General features: G+C 39.9%; 1 protein-coding gene across 5 annotated transcripts in view; it reads right to left on the bottom strand.

Moving 5' to 3' along the window:
• The window catches only part of usp2a (ubiquitin specific peptidase 2a), a 51,637-nt gene extending 26,130 nt beyond the window's left edge, over positions 1–25,507 (bottom strand). For 2 of the 5 annotated variants that reach the window (XM_034113327.1, XM_034113329.1), the window contains exons 1-3: positions 23,407–23,472; positions 22,523–22,648; positions 10,464–11,400 (exon numbers count right to left, since the gene is read on the bottom strand). In XM_034113327.1, coding sequence (XP_033969218.1) covers positions 10,464–11,339 — 876 coding nt within the window. In that variant the 5' untranslated portion in view covers positions 11,340–11,400; positions 22,523–22,648; positions 23,407–23,472. Of the gene's footprint in view, positions 1–1,914; positions 2,379–10,463; positions 11,401–22,522; positions 22,649–23,406; positions 23,473–25,316 lie in introns of those variants that run through there. The other 3 variants (XM_034113330.1, XM_034113331.1, XM_034113328.1) reach the window with 2 other exon arrangements.

Raw genomic sequence — 25,507 nt, 5'->3', positions numbered from 1 at the left:
AGTGTTATTTTCTTATTGTTATTTTGCTCATTATGTATAATTTCCAGTGTAATTTAACATATTCAACATCATAATGTTGAAAATAGGGGTAGAAATGATTAAGCTAATTATGAAATTGGACTCCAGCTGACTTTACCCAAAACACCATACAGAAAAAGCAGAGATAACTAATATGTAATTGCAATAATCACTTGTTTATAACAAAAGACCTATACGTGCTGTCCTTGTATTGATACAAAATTGCATTTCCTTGCCATGCTTGCAGAGGTCTGCAGTGAGGTAGAAGTAAAGGACGTTTGATGAGCAACAGAAAAGGGAAGGACGGGATTCGAGGAGCAGGTGGACGCTGACAACAACATGGAAAGCGTGCCAAGCTGCCAGCCCAGCACTAAAGTGTATTCTAATGTGATTTCTCCTTACATAATAGAAGCTGGAACACAGCAGCTCCACACCACGCTGTAGCCTAGGTGCATACACACACAAACACACACAATTGCACTAGCGAGGCTCTAATGTTCACAAACTAAAAGCCTTTTCTTCTTCTCCTACTCATATTAGAACCAATACAGCTTGTAGCCTAGGCTATTTAATGAAACTTTACCAAACACTTCATTTTAACCTCCATAAATCCACACATGGTTTGGACAGTAACGGCAGCTGTAAGGCAAAGAATACATAATTTAGGAGAGTGAGTCTCATGCAAAGCACCAGACCCATTTTAGTACACATTTAAGGTGAGGATATCGGTTTATTGCCAGAATAATGTATAGGCAAATAGCTTTTCATTACGTTAAACATTCCAGTGTTGCAGGATCTAATTCAGCGTAAAAATCCACAGTAAAATCTGTGCTATCGGGCTACTAGTCTACCTGGTTTATTGGAGAAAATATAATGCCCTGCATGAATCAAAATTATATTAAATAGGGTTTTCTGCTTTTAAAATAATAACTCAGGGAAATCATTTTATACCTACCACCCGTGGAGATATTAGAGATTGGAAATTCAAAAACCTACAAGCTTAGTGCAAAACTTCAATAACTACTTATAATTAAAAGTATTGCAATGCTAGCTTTTTTGTCTTGAGGCTGAACTGGCTTCCACAGAAATGATTTTTGATACATTTTTTAGTGTACTCAGAATTGTCTTTATATGTGGCTGTGTCCATATGGCAACAGCCAGAGGCAACATACAGATGCCCTACATATTCCAGTGCTTAAAGAAAGCCCCGTCAAAATGGGTTATTTCTTAATGTATTTCCATTAAAGAGTTGCAGTGAGATGCATAAGAGCAGTATAGTAAGAGCAGCTGTAGGTTATGAGAGGGATTAAATGGTCGTTATGTAACCGTTGACCTGCCAGTGCAGGCCTACTGATCCTGGTACAGCGGAATACAGCGGCTTAAAAGACCGGCTTACCCTCACAGATGACTCACTCAAACATTAAACCGAGACTCTCACTAGATATGTGACATGATCAGAGAAAAAACACCTAGTGTTCTATTCAGAATTATTATCTCTGCCTGCGAGACATTTTAAACTCTTCCACAGGATATGCAGTCAATTATTTTTCACATTTTGTCCAAGCAGACTTTCCAAGCATTTCCCTTTAAACTGTATAAAGCCATTGTTTAACAGTACGTTTAACGTGTTACCACCGACTGCGAGTATTTAAGTGACATACGATAGTTGGAATGGGACAACCGGTATACGTAGCCTATTATTGAATAAGTACTATTATTTGTATATCATATATGCCTCATTTCATAGTTATTTCCAGCCAATTCACATGTAACTCCTGCCTTACGAGATGTACAGCTCTGCTTAAGACATAATGCGATAAACCTTATATGTCCTGATTTTTGAATGGGGTTTGGTGAGACAGAGCCGGGATAACGGAGCGTAGCACGAGCTCTTACCTTGGCTTGGTTAATGAGGAGCCCTACAAAAGTGGACACCAGCATCGAGCCGGACATGCTGCCTTTTCTCCGCATCTCCTGCTTCAGAAAGGGGAAAGCTGCGGCCGGCGGCTCCTCAGGTACGGTCACCGTGTATGACTGTCGCATGCTCGGCATGCTGGCGGAGGAACGAAGCCAACGACCCGGTGCGAGTTATGCAGGCGGAGGAGAAGGTTTCCTGCTCCTCGGTTTGTGTTCAGCCCTTTTCTATAGCAAGACGTTTCACTACGTTTCCCTTGGTCTCTCTGTCATTCATTCATTCAGTCATGTAACAGCAGCAACCTCACAAATGACGCCGAATAGAGGACCTGTAGCTTTCCCTTTAAATTATACGACTACTATATAGAGCGAAAACACCTAAAAAACACACAAATACTGACTGCAGTATCAGCCTACGCAGGTGTCAGCAAATAAATGGCAATAATGCATATTGTGTGCCGATTCCGTTTTACAAGAATAAAGCTCCGCCCCTTTTGGCTCGCGGAAAAGTCAGCCTACAACAAACGTCAGCGACGCCTCCAGCCGGGCTGCCTACGTCACAGTCCATCCTCCTCCACGCTGTTGGAACAACCTGAAGGTCTAATACTGTGTGGTCCAAGGAGACTACTCAGTCATCTCCAATAGGATCATGTCCGAAAACTAACCTCTATAGTCCTGGCCATGATCACTGTATATGCTATCAATGTGACAGCATGGTAAACACAACACATATGTCACACAGCTGACAACACAGGGCTGTGATTTACTACAATCTGATCCAGTGGTTCTAAAATTAGATTGTTCAGACCTAAAAAGGGTCTTTAATGAGGTTCCGGTGATTCACCAGCAGCTCAGAGAACAAGGGGTTTAGTCGACACCGTCACAATAAGCGGATGATGAAGGATGTCTTATGCAAATCTGCATTAAACCAGCAAACATAACCCAAGTATTGGCCGTCAAAAGTCAAAATAAACATCCTGCATGTAGGAAAACATCAATAAATAGATTTGTTAGCCATTTTTGTTGAAATTTGTACTAATTTTCACAGATAAGTGTGAATAATATTTAAAATTAATGTTAATATCCTAAACGTACACTAATTCACCATTGGCTACCTTTTAAAACAGCTAAAACAATCTTACACTACGAAACAGGCATAATCTTTTTATTTTTTAGGTCATATGGCATTCTTTAGGAGTTGGAGTGTTTTTATAATATGACTATTTTTTAATATAAAATAACAATATAAAACTGTGTAAGGGCCTTAACGCAGAGATCCCTACAATTGTCAATGTTTCACTCAGAAATGATAAATTATGAATAATAAGAAGATTTATGAAAATCTCAGGGCAACAAACTCATGTGTTTTTCTCTTAATACATCCTCGACATTTGGGATATTGAGAAATAATACATGTATTGAATCTTTATTTTTTAGGTCAAGTGACGTGTTCAATTGTGTACAAAATTATAAAGAAATTGTAGAAATGTGTTATTGTGGCATTTTAAACAGTCCAATGTAGTAGTTAAGGAAACGTTAGGTGAAGCATGTTAGAGTACTGCTGGTGGTTACACAAGGCAATACAAGCACCTGATGACCTTTAAGAGTCTCAAAGACAGATTTAAAACTGCTGGATGGTCGAGACATTTTTGACAGATCAGTCAGTTTCAGAAGTGATGGAGTAAGACTTAGTAAATAAGAAAGTCAACAGAATGTGCTGTGCCTCCCTTACCACTCATAAGCAGTCTAGATCAGGGTCACCAAAATTCCCAACAGTCAAAATGATACTTTCTTTCATGAAAGTCAGCCCTCTGTTACCTTTAAATACTAGATTCATCACTGTACAGTCTTTAGCGAAAGGATTGAGATGCACAGTGTTTACAGGGTGGGCGATTTTAGCTGGAAGGCTGTGTGGAGTGAAGGGAGTGCAACTGCAGCAATCTCATGACCCAGGCTCGAGCGTGTGTACACAACAAATAGCCAAGGAGCACATTCCATCACCAGTGTGTGTGTGCGAGTGTGTGTGAGTGTCTTAATCCTTGAGGTGGAAAACTACAAAGTGAGCGACGGGGGCAGTGAGTTAATGTTTGTGTTGTGATATCTGATACAAAGAGCTAAGCAGTATTACAATGGGACATAAGCAGTCTCTGGGCAATGTTACGTAGGAGAAGTCAGAGTGTAATTACCTAGGGAGTGCTGCACTATTCCCTAAGCTACATTTGGCACATTAGAATGACACTCTATTCAGTCATGTTTAAATTTAACCTGGGTGTAAATGTTTCTTAGCAGAGCAACTTAAACCGTTCACTGTTGTTTATAGCCATTCTAAGCCCCTATTCTACATTCCTACAAGGGGCATAGCATTCCTTAACCAACACTGAGGAAAATTGCTCACATTACGTAATTTGTAGTAAATGAAACATTTCAGGAGAGCATGTAGGAGGGTTCCAGAACAGAACAAAGTCTTCAGTACAGTAGCTGGATATCAGGTACTAGCAGTTCAGGGTGTTTCTTTAATATTACAAATACTGGAAACATTTGAAAGAGATTTTCCTTGTGCAGTGCAAGATCAAAGGAAGGAGGGTTTTTATGCTGTACAGGCTGTAAAGCCCCCTGAGACGCATGTTTTGGTGATATTGGGCTATATGAATAAAGTTTGATTCACTGACTGATAGATATGCAGAATAAAGCAATTTTATTAAGGTATAAGGTTAGATCATTATTTTTATTTAGTGTTTGTCACTCAAAATGTGTACTAGGAAATATAAAAATGTATTATAATTTCAAATGTCACAGTTTCTGGCTATGATAAATTGTGTAATCTTGGCAATTGTTTAGAGAAAACATAACTTTTCCATTCTACCTAGTGACAATCACTAGGCAGATGAAACCGCTGTTAGTGTTCAAAGTAACTTTTGAGTTTTCCCGAGCATCGGCACACACTTGTACTTTTCCCCCTTTAGTAATGCACCCATTGACTGTGGTGGTGAAGGGGAAAGCAGATCCACAAAGCAAAGCTCTTTAACCTTATGAGCTTTGGGAAGTGACCCAAAGCTCCCAACGTAGTCCTAAGCTTTCGGCTAGACTCATCGTGCACGACTTGATGAGGGTTTCTGCCATTTGGAAAACTCAGTATACATCAGGAGGTTTGGCCCTAATTATACGGTCCACTAATCTCCAAAAACTATAGTAAAATATGTTTCCTAGCAAGCTTAGAATTATTTGGAGATCTCCAAGAATGGGGCACAAAGGACTGCTGGGCTGCTGCTAGAAAATGGATGTATAGATATAATTGGCTTCAAAGCTACATTGCTCTGTTTTTGAAAAATAATATTGTAATACTGATTTCTGTTCTGTTCTTCTTGCACTATTTGTTATTGTTTTATGTGTTCTATACATTTATGTTGCATTGTTTAAGGAGGAGCCTGGGACTTTGCATTTGCCATAACTACACTGTAGCTACTGTGCAAATGACACAATGAAGCCTTTGAATCTTTGAATCTTGAATAGTAATGTTAAAATCATTGCCCTGAAGGAAATGCCACACACTGACCGACAAACACAATCAAGTCAATTCATAATAACGTATAAATTAATAACGAAGTCACTAACGAACCGGCCCCTATTTGACAAAGAACAACCATGACCTTTCTGACTAAGGTGGGGAACCAACAGTCGGACCAAATATTATTGACTCGACAATAAGTTTGACGAAATTAAAGAAATGAATGAGATGCTCGAAAGTGGAACGAGAGGAAAACGTGATACTGAAATACTGCATACAAGGTAACAAGGCGTGCTAACAAAGGCATGCCAAAAACAGATACATAATGATATGCTAAGTAAAGCCATAAACATGTGTTTGTTGTTTTGTATGTGTCCTGGTCTATTAGAATATCATGCATGAGAAACAGGCAGAACAAGAATAATAGTCATGTCAGACAGCTTGCCATCAGAAACATGGCACACCATGAACAGGAGGATGAGGCACCAGCAGCTGCTATTTTTGTTATATGTTCCTGTTGTTAGCTTGTGAAAATGGGTTAACCTTGTTTTGCAAAAGCTATTTTAGGAGAGCATACGTGACTTTAAACATTCAAAAACAACAACAACATAAGAACTAGTGTTAGTTAGGCTACAGTGCAACAGTTTTGGTTTGCCATTAGATGTAGTTAACTCATCGTCGTATTATTTCAATTGTTTTTTTTGCCTTTAACTTATTTCAACACCTGTAACAAAAAAGAAAACACAGCTGGAAATGGCCCGCTGGAAACTTCACTGAGCCAGGAAGTGGTACAGGGATATATATACATACAGCTTTAACGCGCCATATGGTGAAATTATGATATTTAATTTGGCATTAGTCCTGGATTTACATTCATAGGAATATAAAACCCCAAAACATATATTTAACTGTTTATAAGTCCATCTTCAATTGAGGATTTGCTTAATAATTGCTAATATCTGTAACAGTAAACAGTCAAAATGGATGGCAACGACGTCACTAATATACACTCTCCTTATTCAATAAATAATTAAATATACTGTATCATATATATATTTTATTTTAGCACAAATAAATAATATTTCTTAAAGAAATTTGAACTCTACTGAGTTAAAAGCAATTTGTAAGCAACTTTATTGTTAATTGATTAATCTTTAAGTCTCTTTTAAGATAAAATGGAGAAGATTCCTAAGCCAATCAAAGTTGAGTATTCTTTAGTCTTTTATGATATCAAACATAAAATCCTCGTCACCATAGGTCTATTTTCTGAAATAGCAATTAATTACTGTAAATGTCAGTTGTGAGAATATTTGATAGTTGCAGAACTAATGTTGGGCACCACTCCGCTGTGTTGCCTGAGGATGGCTGACCTACAATGACATGGTGCGAGGTCACCGAGTGGTCAAGTTGTCATTTCGACTCTCATCAGTCACAAAATCTTTCCTGACATTTTCCCCCAAAGTGTGTCACACATACCATACTCTTGGTTTGTATGCAAGATCTGCTGACTGCGAGCTTTGTGAATAGAGTGGATGTGCTAGGACCATTGTACCATTAGAGCTCCAACAATCAGTGAAGAAGCCCTGCACTGTGCGAAAGGGGGATTAAAGGGAGTGAGCTAACAGGGGACTGGGGTCCATCAACAGGACCAAACAGCCCAGCTGGGGACATCCAGTTAAAGCTACTCAGTCTGTGCTCCATGGATAGGTGTTGATTACCTGATGGATTTCATAAGAATAGACAACTAGCTTAAACTTGTCCCCATTTGGATTTCGGTATATTGCAGAAAATAAGCTTCGTGGCCAACACGTGTTAATGATACTTCACACGTTTTTTTCAGCAGGACGTTTTGTAATATATTTCAGTCACTTTTTAGCAACCCTCGTTTTTATGACACATAACTAGCTTCGGACCTTCACAAGTGGGGTATTTACTGACATATCTTTATATCGTAGAACAAAACGTGAAAATCTCTTCAGCTGGTGTTAACCACTGACCTTATTGCAGATTTCTGACTACAAATACGTTCAAAAACCCTTTGACTTTGAGACAAACTGGAAGTAGTAAAATGCTACTGTAAGTTATTTCTGGGTTTGAGGACTCATTCCTGCACCACTCGATTAGCTAATGGTCCATGGTTAAGACGTAATCAGATTACGGGTCCATTTATAAAAATGGGAATTACTAGCAGGTTTACAAAGTTACAATACATTTTTAAATAAATATCAATATAATAAAGGTTGACGGTTTTCATTTAGCCTACTTTCATTCTTCTTTATTTTAAATATATATTTTTTAAATGCAGTAGGTGGACAACTGATTTATTAAATAAGAATACTGTGTTTGCTTTTAATTAATGTATTAAAGTGAAACAATTGTCAACTATACCTTTCTGTGGTAGTTATATATAGCTAGCCTATAATTTAACCTATTTTTAATTCTAAATATCTAAAATATTGTTTTCTCTTTTTCTGAGGTTACATTGTTCTGTTATCTTACATACTACACTTAAGTAAAAATCTTAATGATATTTATTTTCTCTTGTATTTATTCGCATTGCATTTGATATGGAGGTAGTCCAAAAGAAGTCAGGTTACATTACTTTTATATTGTATTTAGATTTCTTTAGTTAAATGTCGTCTAATTGTAGCAGAATACACATTTACTGTATATTAACCCTCCAACCCTGGTTAAGAGGCATATCTAAAAGTCTCATTAGCCGCTTTCACACCAAGTACTTTGCCGTACTTAGTGCCCAGCACGTGCCAGCACTTAGTACCCCCATGGAACTAAGTACAGATCGCGTTCACACCGGAATAAGTTCCCTGAGGGAAGATTACGCAAATGAAGCATGAAATGAAGCCGCTGACGTCACTTCTTCTTCTTCTGCTTTGGGTTTACTGGCAGGCCGCAAACCACTTCACGGCGTATACTGCCACCCGAAGTCCCCGGCCGGAAGTCCCCGGAGTTGGGGACTGGCTTCAGTAGAATTATTCTCTCTCCGTTGGTGTGCGGGGCTAATGCTAATACTAATAATGCTAATGCCAGCAAATACAATGGCGGCTTCACAAAACTTTTCAGAGTTTTACGGGGTGTGGTTTGCAGACTTGTAGAACTGAATAGAAGCACATGACTGATGAGGAAACGTACAGCGGGGTTTATTTGATCAAGTATACCTCATGACAGCAGGGAGGCCCACCACAAGACCAGTAAGTTAATATAGTTCCATATGCTCGAGTCATTCGAGTGCATACAGCAGTTTGTGTAAGTCCTGAGAGTAACAACACACCATACGAGGCCAACATCATCCAACGCTGTACTAACTAATTATGTAACATTTTCAGATGGTTGTTTGATTTAAAGCACACCCAAGGTAAACTTGCACAGGTGAATCTAATTAATTATGCTGATTAAATCGTTTCTCGTTCGTTTCTCCCAATTAAGTTCTTTGTTAAGATTATTTTATTTTAGCGACCAACCCTGAAATAAGGCTTGGTTAGCGGAAGCTTGGGCTCATTACTTCAATCTGCTACACATCAACATACTTAAGGAGAGGCAACCAATAATAACTGCACTACAGTATGAATAGTAAGTGCATCTGATCAATAAATGGTACTTAGAACAAACCCAAATTCTCTTCTCCACTCATCTTAACTTCCACTCTCCCCTGCTCTATACCCCCCCCTCCCCCCTCCTCCTCCTCCTCCTCCTCCTCCTCCTCCACTCATGTAAGCGGTGATCTGGACTTATCCTGAGAGGAAGTGGGTCAGTTGTGCTTTCTGACCTGCCTAGAGGAAGCTGGGTCATTAATACAAAGCTCAGATATGAGACTAGTGGCCTACAGACCCAGCCAATCATAGCCTAGCAGCTCCATCTGACAGGTGTCATCTTTCTAGTTGCTGGGTAGGGATCAGATACGTCTCCTAAACGTGGAAACTACTACTACTGTAAAAACCTCTAAAAACTCAAACTAAAGCATTGTGATGAACTATAAATATACTTAAGCTAAAGGCAGATAAACAAACAATAGCAAACAAATTCTGAAAAAAATTATATCTGAATAAAATGAAAGAAAAATTCATTCAATATTTTATATTATTATAGCCTTGTAGAGAAAATTGAATCAGTAGGCTTCGGACGTATTGGTAACGGATTAAAGTTAACAGTGTTAGGTAATCTGTAACTGTATTCCCTAACAGTTACATTAAAAAAAGACATAATCAGATTACTTTTGCATTTCTATAAATTAGGGATTACTAGGAGGATTACAAAGTGACTAAAAAACTAAAAAGAGCATATTGTTTCTTGTAAAAGGATCAGATTTGATTCCTTCTCTGTAAACTGTACTGTTCTATAGCCTAATATTTTAAGTGTGAATCTATGTTCTGTTCTGTATGTCTGTATTAAACTAAAATGAAGCATTTTCTGTCAGCTCAGATTTTATTTCTGTTTTTTTTAACTGTAGTTGGTGCTCATGTGTTTCATTGTTGGTGTATAGGCTACTGCCTTAATATGTTTCATGAAAGGCAGGTTTTCCGATCAATAATAGCATTTTGATCTTGTGTTCTCCTTTTCTAAGGTCACATTGTTCTTTTTTGTGTGTTTATTTGGATACATTGGATATTGAGGTAATCCAATAGTAACAGAAAGTAATCAGGTTACTTTTATATTTTGATACTCAGATTACATTTAGGTAACTAGTTATTGTAACAGATTTCATTTTTAAAGTAACCCTCTAAACTTGGGCATTAGAGTGACATGTCAGGTTATTATATCAGGACTTCAAATGCTTTACATTTAATTTGAACAATAGTGCCCCCATTTGGTCAAATCCAGTACTCTTGGACGCCTTAAACATTGATGGGCTTTACAAAGTGTGTGAAACTAAAGAAAAGGACCCAGAGTGCCCAGCTACGGCTACATTCGGCCTTACTTAACCCTTTGATACTGATCCAATCTGCAGCATTGAACCCCAATCAAATCAACAAGCTTCAAGCCAGCATGAGCACCAAGAACATTCTCTTACCGTGGAGTCCCTGGTTGGGGAGTCGGACACCCTGTTGCTGCTCGGCTCCCATGATGAAGAGCTGTATGCTCTGCTGCTGCTGCTGCTGCTGCTGAAGGCCTCCTGGGTGGAGCTGCGCGAGAGGGCCTCCTGAGTAGAGCTCCGCGACAGGCCCGAGTTGCCGATACGGGAGCTCGCACTATACGAGTTGGCCACATCGGTGGCCCGACTGCGGTAGCTCCGCAGGGCACTGCTGGAAGAAGACGGGCTGGAGGAAGAGGAGGAGGCATCACTGAGGCCCAGAGAGGCCAGGTCCCTGTTCAAGTCAGTCTGGGAGACGGATTTCCGTCGATTGAGTGAGATGCTGGAGGCCGACGGTGAAGAGAGGTAGCTGGACTGGGCCGAGGAAGAAGAGTAAGAGTTGTAGCCGGTGTACGCTGACCCCCCGCTCAGACCCGACCCGCCGTAGCTCTTGATGGGGGTTCTGCTGAGGCTCTCGCTCCGGCGGCTGCTGAGGCTGCTGCTGAGGCTGCTGCTCCCAAGGATGTCAGTACGTGGGATGGTGCGACCCCGGTCAGGTTCTGAGGAGGTGCTGTAGTTGCGGCTGCGGGCGGCCGAGCTGCTCAGATAGCTGGAGGAGGAGGAGTAACCTGAGGAGGAGGTGGAGGAAGAGGAGATGGGGGACTTGTAGGTGGAGGAAGAGGAGATGGGGGACTTGTAGGTGGAGGAAGAGGAGATGGGGGACTTGTAGGTGGAGGAAGAGGAGGTGGGGGACTTGTAGGAGGACCGGTCGCTGTAGGAGCTAAGGCCTGGGGTCAGGGAGGAGCCGTAGGAGCTGTAGTGGCTGCTGTAGGAAGGGCCAGTGTAGCGCTTGGCGGTGGAGGAGACGCGGGACATGCTGCTGCTGCTGCTGGTTTCTCAGCCACAGGGAGGGAGAGCCTCTGGAAGACTGCATCGACTGCAGCCACAGCAAAGACACACAAGTATTAGTTCATCAGCAAAAATCAGATCAATACTTACACTACAGCAACATTTATCCTTGCTTCACTAAGCATTAAACGGGCTTCAAAGACAGAATGATTCATGCATCACTGACTTTAACACTTCCAGCTTTTTGGCCTTTATTATGAAAACTGGAAATATATACTATGCTTACTGTGGAACACATTACCAAACACTGATACCACTTTAATCCATTATCTACTTTACATTACTATAACTCATTCAAAGCGCTCTAAAGTGTTTTATGTGTTTTTTTCCCACTGTCTCTCAGGAGGACATTAGCTTCAATATAAACTTCCATTATTTCAAGAATCTTTCATAGTGAACATCATGAGCTCTTAAACTGCTAACACTGTCAAGAGTTGATGTTATTTCTGCGTGGTACATAAAGTGGTAAGTGCAAATTGATCTGAAATGTCTTCATAGCATTAGCCTACAGAGATCATGGAGTTTTTGACACATTTCAAACCCCAGTGAGTAGAATTGGAGCATTTAACCAGAAATCAGTGCTCACGCTCCTCTGCAGGCTTCCTGTTATAAATATATAGTTTGTTTGTGCAAGCTAATGTTGCTCCCAGCCCCTGACAGATGTTGCCGGGCCAACTACAAAATCCTTTCCTTCCATGTAGTAATTGAGCCTGAGTGTTACAGTTCAATTAAATCATAATTTCATGATTAGGCAAACGGAAAAGCAATGAAAGCTATGTTATAATCTAGTAAACCAGATCAGTATAACTAGTGCACTTCAGGATGAGTTTACAATAGCAATGCTACAGTGTATGCATCATGACAGCAAACCCTTCCATGGAATAGCACCATTAAATATGTAACGCACCATCAAAATCGCAAAATGAACTAGTGCATTATTCCAATCGCAGTGCAATATTTAGTAAAGGCAACATATGTGAAAATATCCTTTTGCATGAAGTATTGTTGTGCTGAAGAGAAGTACCGGCCTACAAACAGTATTCAACAGACCTAATATCAAATCCTTCTTTAACAGTTCATTATTTTAACTGACTCTTGTGGATCAGAAACCATGGTTCTAAAAAATGTACTTAACATTTTAAATATGATTTGAGTCATAATTGGTTTAATATTTACCACTGCTATTCCTTCGTTTACTTCTGTAACAGAGTGACATCACTACGTAACAATTGCGCTTCTATTGGCTTGCTCTTCAACTCATTGTACAGTTAAGGGGTGGGACATCTCTAAGCGGTTGACCAATCACAACACAGCCGGCTAGCTAACCAATCAGAGCAGACTGGGCTCTGGTTTGAGACAGAGGGTGAAAAGAGGTGCTGCAGCACAGGCAGTATGAGACAAATAAAGAGCTTTTTGAACATTAAAGCATGGAGACATGTCCCAGTAGAGGCACAACATAATAACATGATAGGATATAGGATATGCATAATGGGCCCCTTGCTGCCTATATACAGGCATTGACAGCGCATGGCTGGTTATACATGCATCCTTTACCATAAGCCCACATCACGCAACTCAAAGAGCATGACATACAATCCAGTAGAGACAGATAGTGACATAATTAGTACTAGCTAGCATGTTTGCTGATAAACTATTAATGCTTGAGTTAATGCTCAACCAAGGCACGGCAAACTTTTTTTTTAACCTATTGGGACCTCCAACTTCCACCCTATTCTAAAATCAAGGAGATAAATATAAAAATGTAAAATAATCTCTCCTGACTATTATGACATCTCAAATAGCAAATCCCCCCTCTCTGTCTCTCGGTGTAGTGTGTGTCTCCCCCGGCTATAATGGGACAGTCCGGCAGTCGGAGGTGAAGCCAGGCAGAGAGCACAGTGTGTTCCTGTCGCAGCTGAGGCAGAGAGAGGCTCTTGTTCACATGCTCAGCAGCCAGAGTCTGAATAAATAAAAGTATCTGGTGTTGCTGATCCGTGTTGAGTTCAGTGAGGGAGGCTCCTATTTCTTTAATCTGTCTCTCTCCCCTCTTCTCTCTATAACTCCCTCTCCCTTCCTCCTCGGCACCCTGCCTTCTCTTCCGAATGCACCTACTTCCCTCAATGTAACTTCCCCTCCTTCTGGGTCTCGATCGCTTTCTCCCTCTGCATCTCTCTCTCTGTGACCACGGCTTAATCAATAATTCAGCATATGGATCTGGAGAAGGCAGACAGGCAGCGTGTTGGAGACAGGCCAACACACACCGCTGGCCATACACACACAGGCCAGGCAGGCGGCTGTGGCAGTTCACTTATTGCTAGCCAGGCTAATAGCACAGAGGCCCTGCTCTAAGTCAGCTAGCTAAAGAAAGGCTTGGTAGATGCACTTGGTTGGTTTTGTAATTTTGCAGCAGCAGAGGGTATTTTGTATGGTATGTTCAGAGGGTATTTTTGGCTGTGCAATGCCAAAGGAAACAGTATAATATCAACACTCTGGCATGAGCAAGGTTTTCGGAATAGCCATTATCAATTTTTGTATTTGTTGGTGATGAGAAATCGGACAAAAAGATGTAAGGGCCATGAATATCAGAGGTGGTGATCTACGTTGTCCAATTGTTTATATTTTAGTATTTGTTTATAATATTGCTATTTTGTGATCAATTATGGGTTGGATTGGTTGATGGGCTGCACTGAATCACCTGTTCACCTGACCAATTAGCTTTCACTGTGTATAATGCATTATCCGCACACTTATAAAGCACTACTTATAATACCTGCTTTTCACAGTGTATAATCTGAATTATAAGTACTCTTAAGTATTCACAATGCTTTATATCAATCATTATGACAAATAATAAAGCATTTTATAATGACTTGGAAGGTTAAAGGTTAGAATTGCTGCTAAGTTACTTAGGGTTTTTGCAAGGATCATAGTGTATAACTCCCATAGTAAGCAATGCATTATAAAAACGGTCATAATGCATTACAATGTGATTTGTGAACAAATGTGGAGTTACTCAACTGGTATTTGGATGCTTTTAATGAGTAATAAATAATATACATTCACATACACTATGACCAGGTTATATAATAAGGTAGTTTAATATTTCAGCTTAATAATAACTATAAAGAACTTTATCATGTTTTATGATTATATTTAAAGTGGATAACTTTATTTATAAAGCGCCTTTAGATTAAATATTATATATTATAGTTGTGTTATATTGAATTATAATGTGTTACCACCAAATTATCTCAAATGGAGGTCTGTGTTTTCATTGGGGATCAGCGATATTTTGGAACTGGCGAACCCTGGAAAGCGTCTCTGAACCCGAGGCACCACCACCTTGGCCTTGGTTTAACCTCCGACCTTAGGCCAGCTGCTTCCCGCTACACCTCTCTGTAGCCCCACAGCTGAGGCGCAGCCAGCGACCCGGGGCAGCGCAGAGAAACAAGCTCGGACTAGCCTGGTGGGCGAGCTCAGTGAAGAGTGAAGTGCAAACAGCAAATCACGCCCGTGGGAGTAACACCACCACAGTAGTAACCAGTAGTTACCATAGCTACTGTGGCAACATGCTGCATTTGTTTTCTTGCTACCGACGCACAAAGGACTTCGAAGTAGCAGCCGGCCAATATACACTACTATCAGAGCTACAGACTGGTGGCTGCACATTATGCTCTGTAGTCCTTTTCTTTCTTTAGAAAACCCTCAAGTCATGAGAAAAATGTACCTATGTGCTGCTAGAGAGTTATAGAACAGGATAAGATAGAAACACAAATGAGAAGTCAAGGGAAATAAAATGTGAAAGTGTGAAAATACGACATTCTACTTATCTACTACTTTGAAATAGAAAACGGAGTTGAAAATGGTATCAGGCAAGTGAAAATGTCTACTTGGAACCCAATTGTTGATAAACCAAAAGAAGAAATTGGGAATATTAATTTCGAACAGCAGTGTCAAGGATTTTCCGCATGAATTCAATCATTCAGCTTTATTGCTATGTGCCAATACCTTGAATTAACTTTAACTATTGCCCTAATTTGATTACTCTGTACAGTATGTGTGTGCATGTACAGTATGTAAACATAGTTAGTGTAGCTAGAAATATATATATATACGTTTTTAAGTTTTAAATAAAATAGCAAACACATTTAGGAGTATACAACAATAAGCTTTACTATACGTTAAATTAAAGTTGACCATTTATTTATTGAATTACCAAAACACATGGTTAATTGTAATTTTGGTCATTTTTAAGATATACAAATGACAACTATCAGGGTAGGATTTTGGACATATTGCCCATTCTCATACGTGAAATTATAACATTTTACTACTATGAAAGCGCTGGTTGGTCTGCCAAGCTTCTACTCATTCTGAATAAAGAAAGCTGTCACCAGAAGTGGCTGCTGAGCGCGGTGGGAGAGAGGAGTTCAGCAGCTGACTGCTGGCAATCTTTGGCAAAGGGCTGGAGAGATGAGGTTTCACTTACTGGGCAGGTTTCAGAGAGCCAAGCTAAACACTTTTTAGGAACCAAGCTTTCACTACCTGGAACTGAATTCAAGAGACATCTAAATACAAAGACAACAAATCTAAAAACAACAACAACAGAACACTAGCAACTACTGGTTAACAAAAAAAGGGGAGGGAAATCAAGAGTGATCAGGTGAGCTTTGACACTGGGAATATGCGGAGTAAATTGTTACTTTAAAGCTGATTACTAAATATTTATATTAAAATAATTGAATAAAGTGGTGAAGGAATAAGTCCTTAAACCCGGGAAAACAATTGCTTACCCTCGTCTTGAAGGCAAAGGTATTTTTTACGTGGTTGTGTTTAGAAGCCTGAAATAACGTCTGTGGTTAACACAATCCTGATAAATGTTTTCCCTTTTTAACTCAGCGATTTGGTTGTACAGTTCTCAAAGCTCTCATCAACCTATTGAACTTGAACTTACATTCACCAGGTAACCAGCATGTGGCAAAACCATATGACTTGATTTGAATTATCTAAAACTGCAGATAAGTAATTTAGAGAGAGAAATATTAAGTTTAGAGATTTAGCATATCATAAAATAAGTTGAGCATAATATGAACCCTGAATAGTTCATCTCAACTATCTTCAATGAAAAAATACTTGATGAGATAAAACTGATGAGGGCCACAGAAAAAAACTGCTTTTCTCTTGTTGGTTTTGATTGGTTCTACTCTTGCTGAATTGTGCTTTTGTTGAAAATCCATCATTCTAATGAGTCAGTGAGTCAGAGCATATTATCCTCCCAGGTCTCCTCCAAGCCTATTAAAGAGTGGAGCCTATCTCAGAGCAGTAGGGGAGTGTGTGTGATGACGCAGGACGCCGTCTCTGCCGTACCCCGAGGTGACACTTCATGAATGTAACATCAGCATGGATCCTCTGGTGATTTGGACCGATAGTATGTGTGACTGTGTGAGTGTGTGGAGTGATGTACTATAGTAAACACAATTCAAGTAAGTTAGGTTATAGTAAGTTCAATCAATTCGATTTTGTATCCCTTTTTTTACATCACAAATGTACACAGTACATCACACACTATTATATACATACAGTGTCCAGGGATCAGTGTACAACGACTCCTTGGCAATACAGAGGAGGCTAACCAGCACCTCTCTATGTACCAAGCTGAACTCTTAAATGATGTGGCCATTTAGAGTAGAATACACAATAAAGAAGGGTATGCTTTAAACTGCATTAACATGATACAGTATGTGGTAAAAGTGCTCTCTTGTGTTTCTATGCAGAGAGTGGTGCAGCCCGACTTGGTGTTAGCATTACAATCGCCGCCGTGCACCGCTCGAAATTGATGCGGAGAAATGTGTTCACGGTTCAAAGTATTTTAACTTTGTTTACCAATGACCTTTCAACAGGCAGCCAATCAGATGACAGCTGTAAGTAACGCCACAAGCTAGCAGGGGATGTATCCACAGAAACTAAACTAACTAGCAGTTTTTTTTAACACAAGACTCAACCTAACGGTGAGCAAATTGTGTATTATGTAAATGAAGCCCAGATTGACAAGTCACTACCATTGCGACTTATCAATATTATAGAGACATCTCAATCATAGACAAACAAAAATACGGAAGTAATCCTGTGATGTCCCTAATAGGTTTGTGAAGTGCCATTAAGTCGATGGATCCAGCTAATAATAAGTAACTTTAGGCCCTACTATTAACAAAACGGGTAAGTTATGTAAAAAGTTGGCTTCACTTCTGCTCTATAAAGCTCCTTACACACCAAGCCGATTTTCGCGTCGATAGATGTCGATAGATGTCGATAGATGTCGGGCCGTCGATGAGCGTCGTGTCGCCCTACTCAGATTGGTGTGTACTGCACCGTTGTGTCTTTTCAGCCGTGCCGACTCCTTCCGCCGCCGATTCGACATGTTGAATCGGTAGGCTGTCGGCCAAAGAAATCCCTCTGATTGGCTGTTCAGCTTAGCGAATCAGTGTATGAGAAGCGAAACGGAAGTGAGGGACCCAAACAAACTATTAAGAAGGCAAATCTGAGATTTCATTTAACTCCAGCTCTCGACAAAGGTTCGGGAAAGCCCCATGAGCTTCTCGTTGTAGAGTGAAAATGTAACGCACACGCTATTTGTTGTTTGTTTATATCACGCAGTCTGTTCTTCTTCTCTCAGTTTATCACACAGTCTGTCTTCCGGTTGTTGCAGTTCGTACGTGCTACTTGGCCGTCCGCTGAAGTCTTTGTGTTCCAGTGCGAAACATGGCCAAGACGCAGGAGACGTGAGGCGACGTTCTTTGGTGTTCTTTGGTGTCAGTTTGGTGTGTAAGAGGCTAGACAGCTAGCAGATAGTAACACAACTTGACTAGCTGCTTTCACTGCAAGGCTCTGCGCCAAACCTAGTGGTGAACAAAGAGAATATTGCATATCATTTGAATGCAGCTTTACCTTAAAAAAAACGGAGGACATTCTATCGTTACCATCACCGCAATATAAAACAAAACAGCAGTAACAGCTTAAAGGTGGGGTAGGTAAGTTTGAGAAACCGGCTCGAGATACACTTTTTGTTATATTCCATGGAATGCTCTTAACATCCCGATAGCAATGAATATCTTAAGTGCTTTGACAAAAAATCCATAAAAAAATGTCATCTGTGGAAGCAGTAGTACTGTAAAAAGTACGACCAATCATTTTAGCCGGCCCGGCTAAAATAACTGGATGGCCTACCTGCCTGTCAGCCTTCCATCTGTGCACAAACTTATCTCGTGCCCTCATTGGTCATGTGCGCGTTCGTGTGTGTTGGAGGAGGGGCTCTGTAAGGAAGTGGCTGATTTTTTCCGGCTGTGTATTTTCAAATTCTAGCGCACTCGAGCTGGTTTCTCCAAAATTACCTACCCCACCTTTAAGCTAACACAGAAAACAACGCAACACAACATAGCCGTAGTGTTCCCATAATGGACAATGTTAGACATCAACATGGTGGCTATTAGGGGGTCTCTGGGCAGTGCTGGGTTTGGCCAGGTCTTACAGGAGGCTATATATACCCTGAAATGTGAGCGGATAAGAGACTGCTGATGTCTGTGAGGGCCACACTGACGCCTCTGCCCTTCCTTTCTGCCCACTACCACCTCAGTGCCAAGTGTTTCGTATTAAAACAAGACTAACAAGGCCATAGTTGCACATTATCCAGCGTTCCCTAGCTACTGGTGCGACACTTTGATACCCCTACAGCCAAGTTTAGTGAGTTTCAGTGCGTTGCTGTATACCGTAAGATCATGAATTCACAGCTACATACAAAGACAAATCTAAATGTACTAAACAGTGCTGGCACACACACATTTTAGAATTTCATATAAAACCACTAAATTAAAGTGGAAATAAAATATCTGCCTAATAAACGTTCTGTAAAGATTATATGCTATTGCTTGTCCAAGCCCTTCAGCACTGCCCTTCAAAGCTCCATGTTCCGACTATATAGCTCTGTTACCTTTCATTTCCCATCCTTGGTCAGACTTTACAAAAAACAAATAAACTCCAAAACACAACATTTTTGTTTCCACTTAAATATTTTGCCACAAGGAAGTTCTTACCTCTCACTACATGTCTTTGCTATACAACCACTTTTCTACAATATCAAAACCAGGATTGGAGCAGCCAATTAGCATTCATCATTACCACCATCTGTTGGTGACTCACATGAGAGCATATAAAAGCAAAAGTGACCTCAGAGATGACTCAATCCACACACTGATTCACACTTTTGGTCTGTGCAGCTCACTGGCACACTTCTTTATTCATTGAACTAATCATTTGGTCAATTAAATGCTTTCAATATTTAAAACACCAATCATTCAGAGCAATTCCACTGAGAGATAGGCATTAGAAACACACAAGTGGCTTAAAGCAATTAGTGGTTTAAACACAAGCACATTGTTCCGGTACTTGACTATGATTGGTCGAGCCGTGTTAAAAGCCAATGTAAAATGATTAGAGCTGTGACCACATTACAACAGTTTCAACGCACTTGATGTGAGAAGAGGTCAGAAAAGATGGACAGGATAGAGGAGGAAGACACTTACTTAAATGAAGTATAGCAGAGACAACATACCATACAAAATACTCTGGCACAGTAGAGGAGATGTGCAACCCGCCATAAAACCCAAAGAAAAAGAAAAGGAAGATTGCCAAGAAAGGACATATGCTTAAATTAATGCACAATAAACAAAAAAGGAACAAAGGGATGATATGTTGTGTGCCTAAAATGCCCCCTTAGCTCTTGTAAAATCACGTAATCACAGTTTATGGCTTAAATTCACACTGGTGGAACATTTTTACTTGTCAACACACCTCAAATCTATTCAAAAGTGCAATTTAGCGGACCTGGTTGTAAATGATTGTCAAGTGTCAATGCCACTCATTTTGGTTTTTATGAAAAAATATATTGTTTATGGAATATTTCAAAGAGAAAACACCCCCCCCCCCCTGGCTGGGTTTTGGTTGAAAATGTTGATGGTTAGATAGAAAAAATAGATCACCCTTTCTACTTTATCCAATATTTCTTACTTAGTCTTTGAGTAAAAGTGCAAACTTTTCCGCTGATAAATGTACATATAGGTCCCATGTAAAGAAATTCCATTTGTAATAATAAAGCAGGTCAAATTGCTATTCTAATACTTTGAAAGCAATACAATGCTCAAATCATTACAAAAATTCACATTTTCCCTATTCAGAAACTGTGCCTACGAGCCGGCAGGACTTCAGTAAAGTTGTGATATTACAACTATATCATTTTCATAGCTTTAAACATTGTAAATGCATTGCACATTTGCAGTGAATGACATAAGAGGAGAGGAGGTAAACATGGATTGAAACTGTTAACTAACAACACCACAGAAAATCAAATTCTCAGTTGGACAACTCTAGACATCTAAAACAGAACAAGGAGCCACAACTCCTGAGTTTTTAGAAAAGCGCTATATAAGTCTCATGTATTATTATTATTATTATTATTATTATTATTATTATTATTATTATTATTAATGTTGCTTTTTAATGTATCATAACATACTTAAAGAATTCTTCTGAAAAGTAAGTACGTCAGGTGTTATTTTAATGTATTACAAAGTAAATGTTTTCCCCTGGATTGTACTGGAGTAGAAGTAAGTAAGGTAAAATACAAGATCTTACAAATGTAGCTTTAGTGTTGTATACTTGAGCAAATACAGTCTGCTTGTTTCCACCACTGGCAATAAGCTAATTCCGGCTGAGGTATTGATTTATTATTTTTATTCCAATAGTGCTGTTACTTTTAAGCACAGCTATTCTTTGCCAATTGTATTTAACCTGCTTTACAAAAAAAACGAAATATAGACGCCTTTTCTTCATTGGTTCCCCGTCACTTGATTGATTTTTAAAATGTGACTTCTGACATATTGGACACAACATGTCAGGCATTTCTGTATTTCAAGGTTCAAGGTTCAAGGTTCTTTATTGTCAATCTGACATAGCTACAGAGTAATTATGCAGTTGAAAATCTTATGTCACAGGCTTCTCCAACAATGCAACATAATAACATAACATAATAACAATAAGAGCATGAGCAATACAAAAATAATAATAGTTATAAAAATGAAATAAAGTTATGGTGTGGAATAGTGCAGTATGAGTCTATATACAAGTTATTGGAATGATATATATATATTAGGTATTAGATACATACTACTGAGTAGCAGTTGAATGTTTGAAGGGATTGTTGTGCCCTCTGACTTTGAGGAGGAGCTTCAGATCACCTAAGTAGCAATTTCTAACAGTTCGGAGGTCAAGGCCAAAAACAGGGGATACTTGCTTTTGTTGCTTCTTAAGCTCCTAAACAGCCAACAATTGTTTTCAAAAATACGTTTTCAGGTTTAGATTTGTATTTTGTGCATCTACTGTGACATGTTTCCATGCTTTAATGTTCAAAAAGGTTGTTTTTTTTCATACTGCTTGTGCTGCAGCACCTCTTCTCACCCTCTGTCTGAAACCAGAGCCCAGACTGCTCTGATTGGTTAGCCTGCCAGCTCTGTTGAGATTTGTCAACCGCTAAGAGATGTCCCGCCCCTCAGCCTATCACGTAAAATGTGTTTGAGCGCTAGCCAATTGAATCACAAGTGTTACATAGTGATGTCATTATGTCACAGAAGTAAACAAAGGTTTACAATGGAAGCGTTTCAGGCGGGGGGGAGAAACTCCCTCTGGATGGAACACAGGGATTTTAGCCTTTGCAGACCATTGACATGCACATAAACCTACATAACACACTAGAGGAAAGGGAAAACCCCAAAAAGAATAGTTGGGTCCCTTTAAAAAAAAAAAAACACAACATGAAACCCATTTGTCTGGCCTTCTCTTGCCTGTGCAGACCAAACTGTTGGACAATGCTTTCCAGCATCACGAAAACCTTTTAAGGGTGTGAAAGCTGTAACGTCAATGCCTCATTAGAGTCACAGTCTAAATGTCTACATGCTGTAAACGGAGAAGGAACTGACACATAGCATCAACTTTTTGTTAGTAATTTAAGCTAATAAAACACAACACACAACTAATGTGGCTAATGTTTTCTTACTTTCTGTGTGTGTAAAAGTGTTAAATGTGTGCCAAGTTAAATTACCTACCGTTTATGTTTCAGTGTGTGTCAGTCCCCGCGGGCTGTGATGGCTCTTGGGCAGCTCATCCTACTGTTGCTACCCCGCAGTGTACACACACGCACACACACACTGGCTTTCTGACGCTGATCACTCCTGTGGAAAAACACAGACATGTTACATGACATGCCACTCAACCCAGAGGACACAAAAGTAAACAAACAACATTGAAATATGATTCATTTGTTTCTGTTTTACAAACGCATACAGTATCATTAGATCGTTAGCTGTCAAACATATCAAACTATCTGACACAAAACCCAAGCCCGAGGATAGCAAATGCTGAACCTTAGAAATGTTATGTTCCCAACAGGCCAATAAAGTGACAAAGCTAGCAGAAATCTACATCCCCATGATCTGTTTTGGGCTGTCTCTATCAGAAAACAGTTTGACTTTACAGAAAACACGTTCAGCTCGAAGTGACTCTACAGGCCGACGGTCAACACATTCTCCGGATTTCATATCACCATGAAAGATTGAGGATGTATCCTTTGGCACGTATTATCAAATCCGGAAACGTTGCTCAATTATAAAGCTTGGGGAAAGAGAAAGTTGATAGTTTGACTCCATGTAGCACAGCTTAATTAGGTGGCAAGTGCATATTTCACAACCAGCAACATTGTTACTATTCAATGCAAACACCTATCATCTGTAGGCATGCTACACCCAAAGAGTTGATCACGGGTTCTTAACTCATGCTAGAAAAATCCAGAACTTTCCGAAACATTACCCCTGTCCTCTATTATTTTCTCCTCAGGAAGACATGGCCTACAGCTGAGCAAACAGCACACACAGCATGCATTCAACTGACAATCAGGTAGTTAAGCAGTTAAGTTGGTTAGTTAGAGCCTCACCCTTGTAGTTCTGAGTGGCCAGGCCGATACACAAAAAGCAAAGAGGTGCTACTTGGGAGGCTGTTGCCCCGGAGTGTGAGAGGATAGTATGAGCACAGCGATCCAGAATGCCACAGATCAAGTTACAGAGCCGGTAAATATAGCAGGCGCCTATGACCTCTACAGGTCACTTAACACTCAGTGGCATTCCAAATTGCTATATCACTAGGCCTCAAGTCCAGTGCACTACTGTAGCCAGCAGATTGGCTTCTTTAACGGGAGCTAACATCTTAAATGAATGGCATGATTCAGTAGATTTAGTCACTTTGCATTCCTCAAGTAATAGTTCTACATCATAACAATACTGTACAAAACTGCCACACTAGGTCATGTGTTGGCAGCAGAGGTGGAAGAAGTACTCAGATCTTGAACTTGAGTAAAAGTAGAAGTGCCAGAGTATAGGAAAACTCTGTTACAAGTAAAAGTCCTGCATTCAAAATGTTACTCAAGTAAAAGTTCAAAAATAATTAGCATAAGAACTTAAAACTTAAAGTACCAAAAGTAAAAGTAATCTTTATGCAGATTGGCCCATTCCAGAATAGTACATATTATATGTTTTGATTATAATTATTGATGCATTAAAGTGTTATCAAAGCTGGTAAAGGTGCAGCTAGCTTTAATGACTTTGTATACCTCAGGGTAGCTTGTGAATTTACTTTAGGTGTAACTAAAGTCTTATTTAAGTGTTAATTATATTTCACATCATGAAACCAAATCTGTAAAGTAACTAAAGGTATTAAATACATGTACATGTAGTCTAGTAAAAGTACACGATTTACCTCTGAATTGTAGTGGAGTAGAAGTACCAAGTATCACAACATTGAAATACTCAGGTACAAGTCGCTCAAATGTGTACTTAAGTACAGCACTTGAGTAAATGTAATTTGTTACTTGACAACACTGGTTGGCAGTGACAGTAGTTGAAAAACTGGTGTATGAAAAAAAAAATACATTACCAGTACCGAATCAAGAATTTTCTAGCAAAGCAAAGCAGTTGAGGTATGTGTGTAAGACAATGGAAAAACACAGAGTGGTGAACGGTCTCTGTGCGGGGTATAGCATTACATGACGCTGGGAGGAGATGGGACGACACTGGCACAGAAGCCATACTCGCTGCACTGCAGTGTGTCCGTTTTACATGGGGCTGAACAGACTCGTTTGAGGCAGATATCTATGTATTTGAAGTATTCCGCATAAAGTATGGGGAAAACGTTATTCAGTAGCCTATTAGATAACCATTTAGACACAAGAGCGTTGCTCGGCAATGGCAGGTTTGACAGAGGAGGCTACAGAAGGGGGCGGAGAAGAGATTGTATTAGTGAAAACCATGGCGAGAACTAACCTAGTTCCTTTAGCCTGAGGTAGCAACGTGCAAAGTTAAGACAACGGTCAATACCTAAATAACATGGTAACTTCGTCCATGTACCCTGGGTGGACGTCCCACATCGGCTAACTAGCTTATCTCGCTAGCCTCCTCAAATATCCACAGAGTAGAGACTAGAGAGCCGCGGTGTGACGCGCCAGTGTTCACAGAGCACCGCGCCAAGTGTGTGAGAACTGTGGCACTGCACATTTAACGGTGAATAACGGTAGCTTGGCCCTTTAAACTTAAAGAGTTGATGTTATATGGCCTCCCATTATACACAACTTCATGAAGTACGCTTACGTTACGTGTCTTGAAACTGAAATGTTCCTGAAATAAAGAGCTGTTTCGCAGTCATGGTATGCCAAAACATCTGAGTGACTTATTGCGACTTCTATAATGTTTATAAAGGTGAGGTAATACGGGAGTTTGCTTATGTCCATAGGAGAGCACAGCAGCACTCAGTGTTATGGTGGTGTGTCCGAGGCACCAAACTGCATTCACTCACCTCACAGTTGGAGACCATCCCGATCCAAACAGGCAGCGAAACGCCCCCAAAAGTATCGTTTTGTCTGGTAGTGTTGCTTTTTAGACCATTACTTAAGTTGCTGTGACGATAGTGTTGGATGGAGAACTACATCGCCATGGGGTTTGAATTAAAACCACCGCTGGTATTCAGCCATATCTTCTATCCCCTTG

This window comes from Trematomus bernacchii, unplaced genomic scaffold, assembly GCF_902827165.1.
Source record: "Trematomus bernacchii unplaced genomic scaffold, fTreBer1.1, whole genome shotgun sequence".
NCBI lineage: Eukaryota > Metazoa > Chordata > Actinopteri > Perciformes > Nototheniidae > Trematomus > Trematomus bernacchii.
Note: the sequence above shows the minus strand (reverse complement) of the source record. Positions and strands in the feature narration are given on the sequence as shown.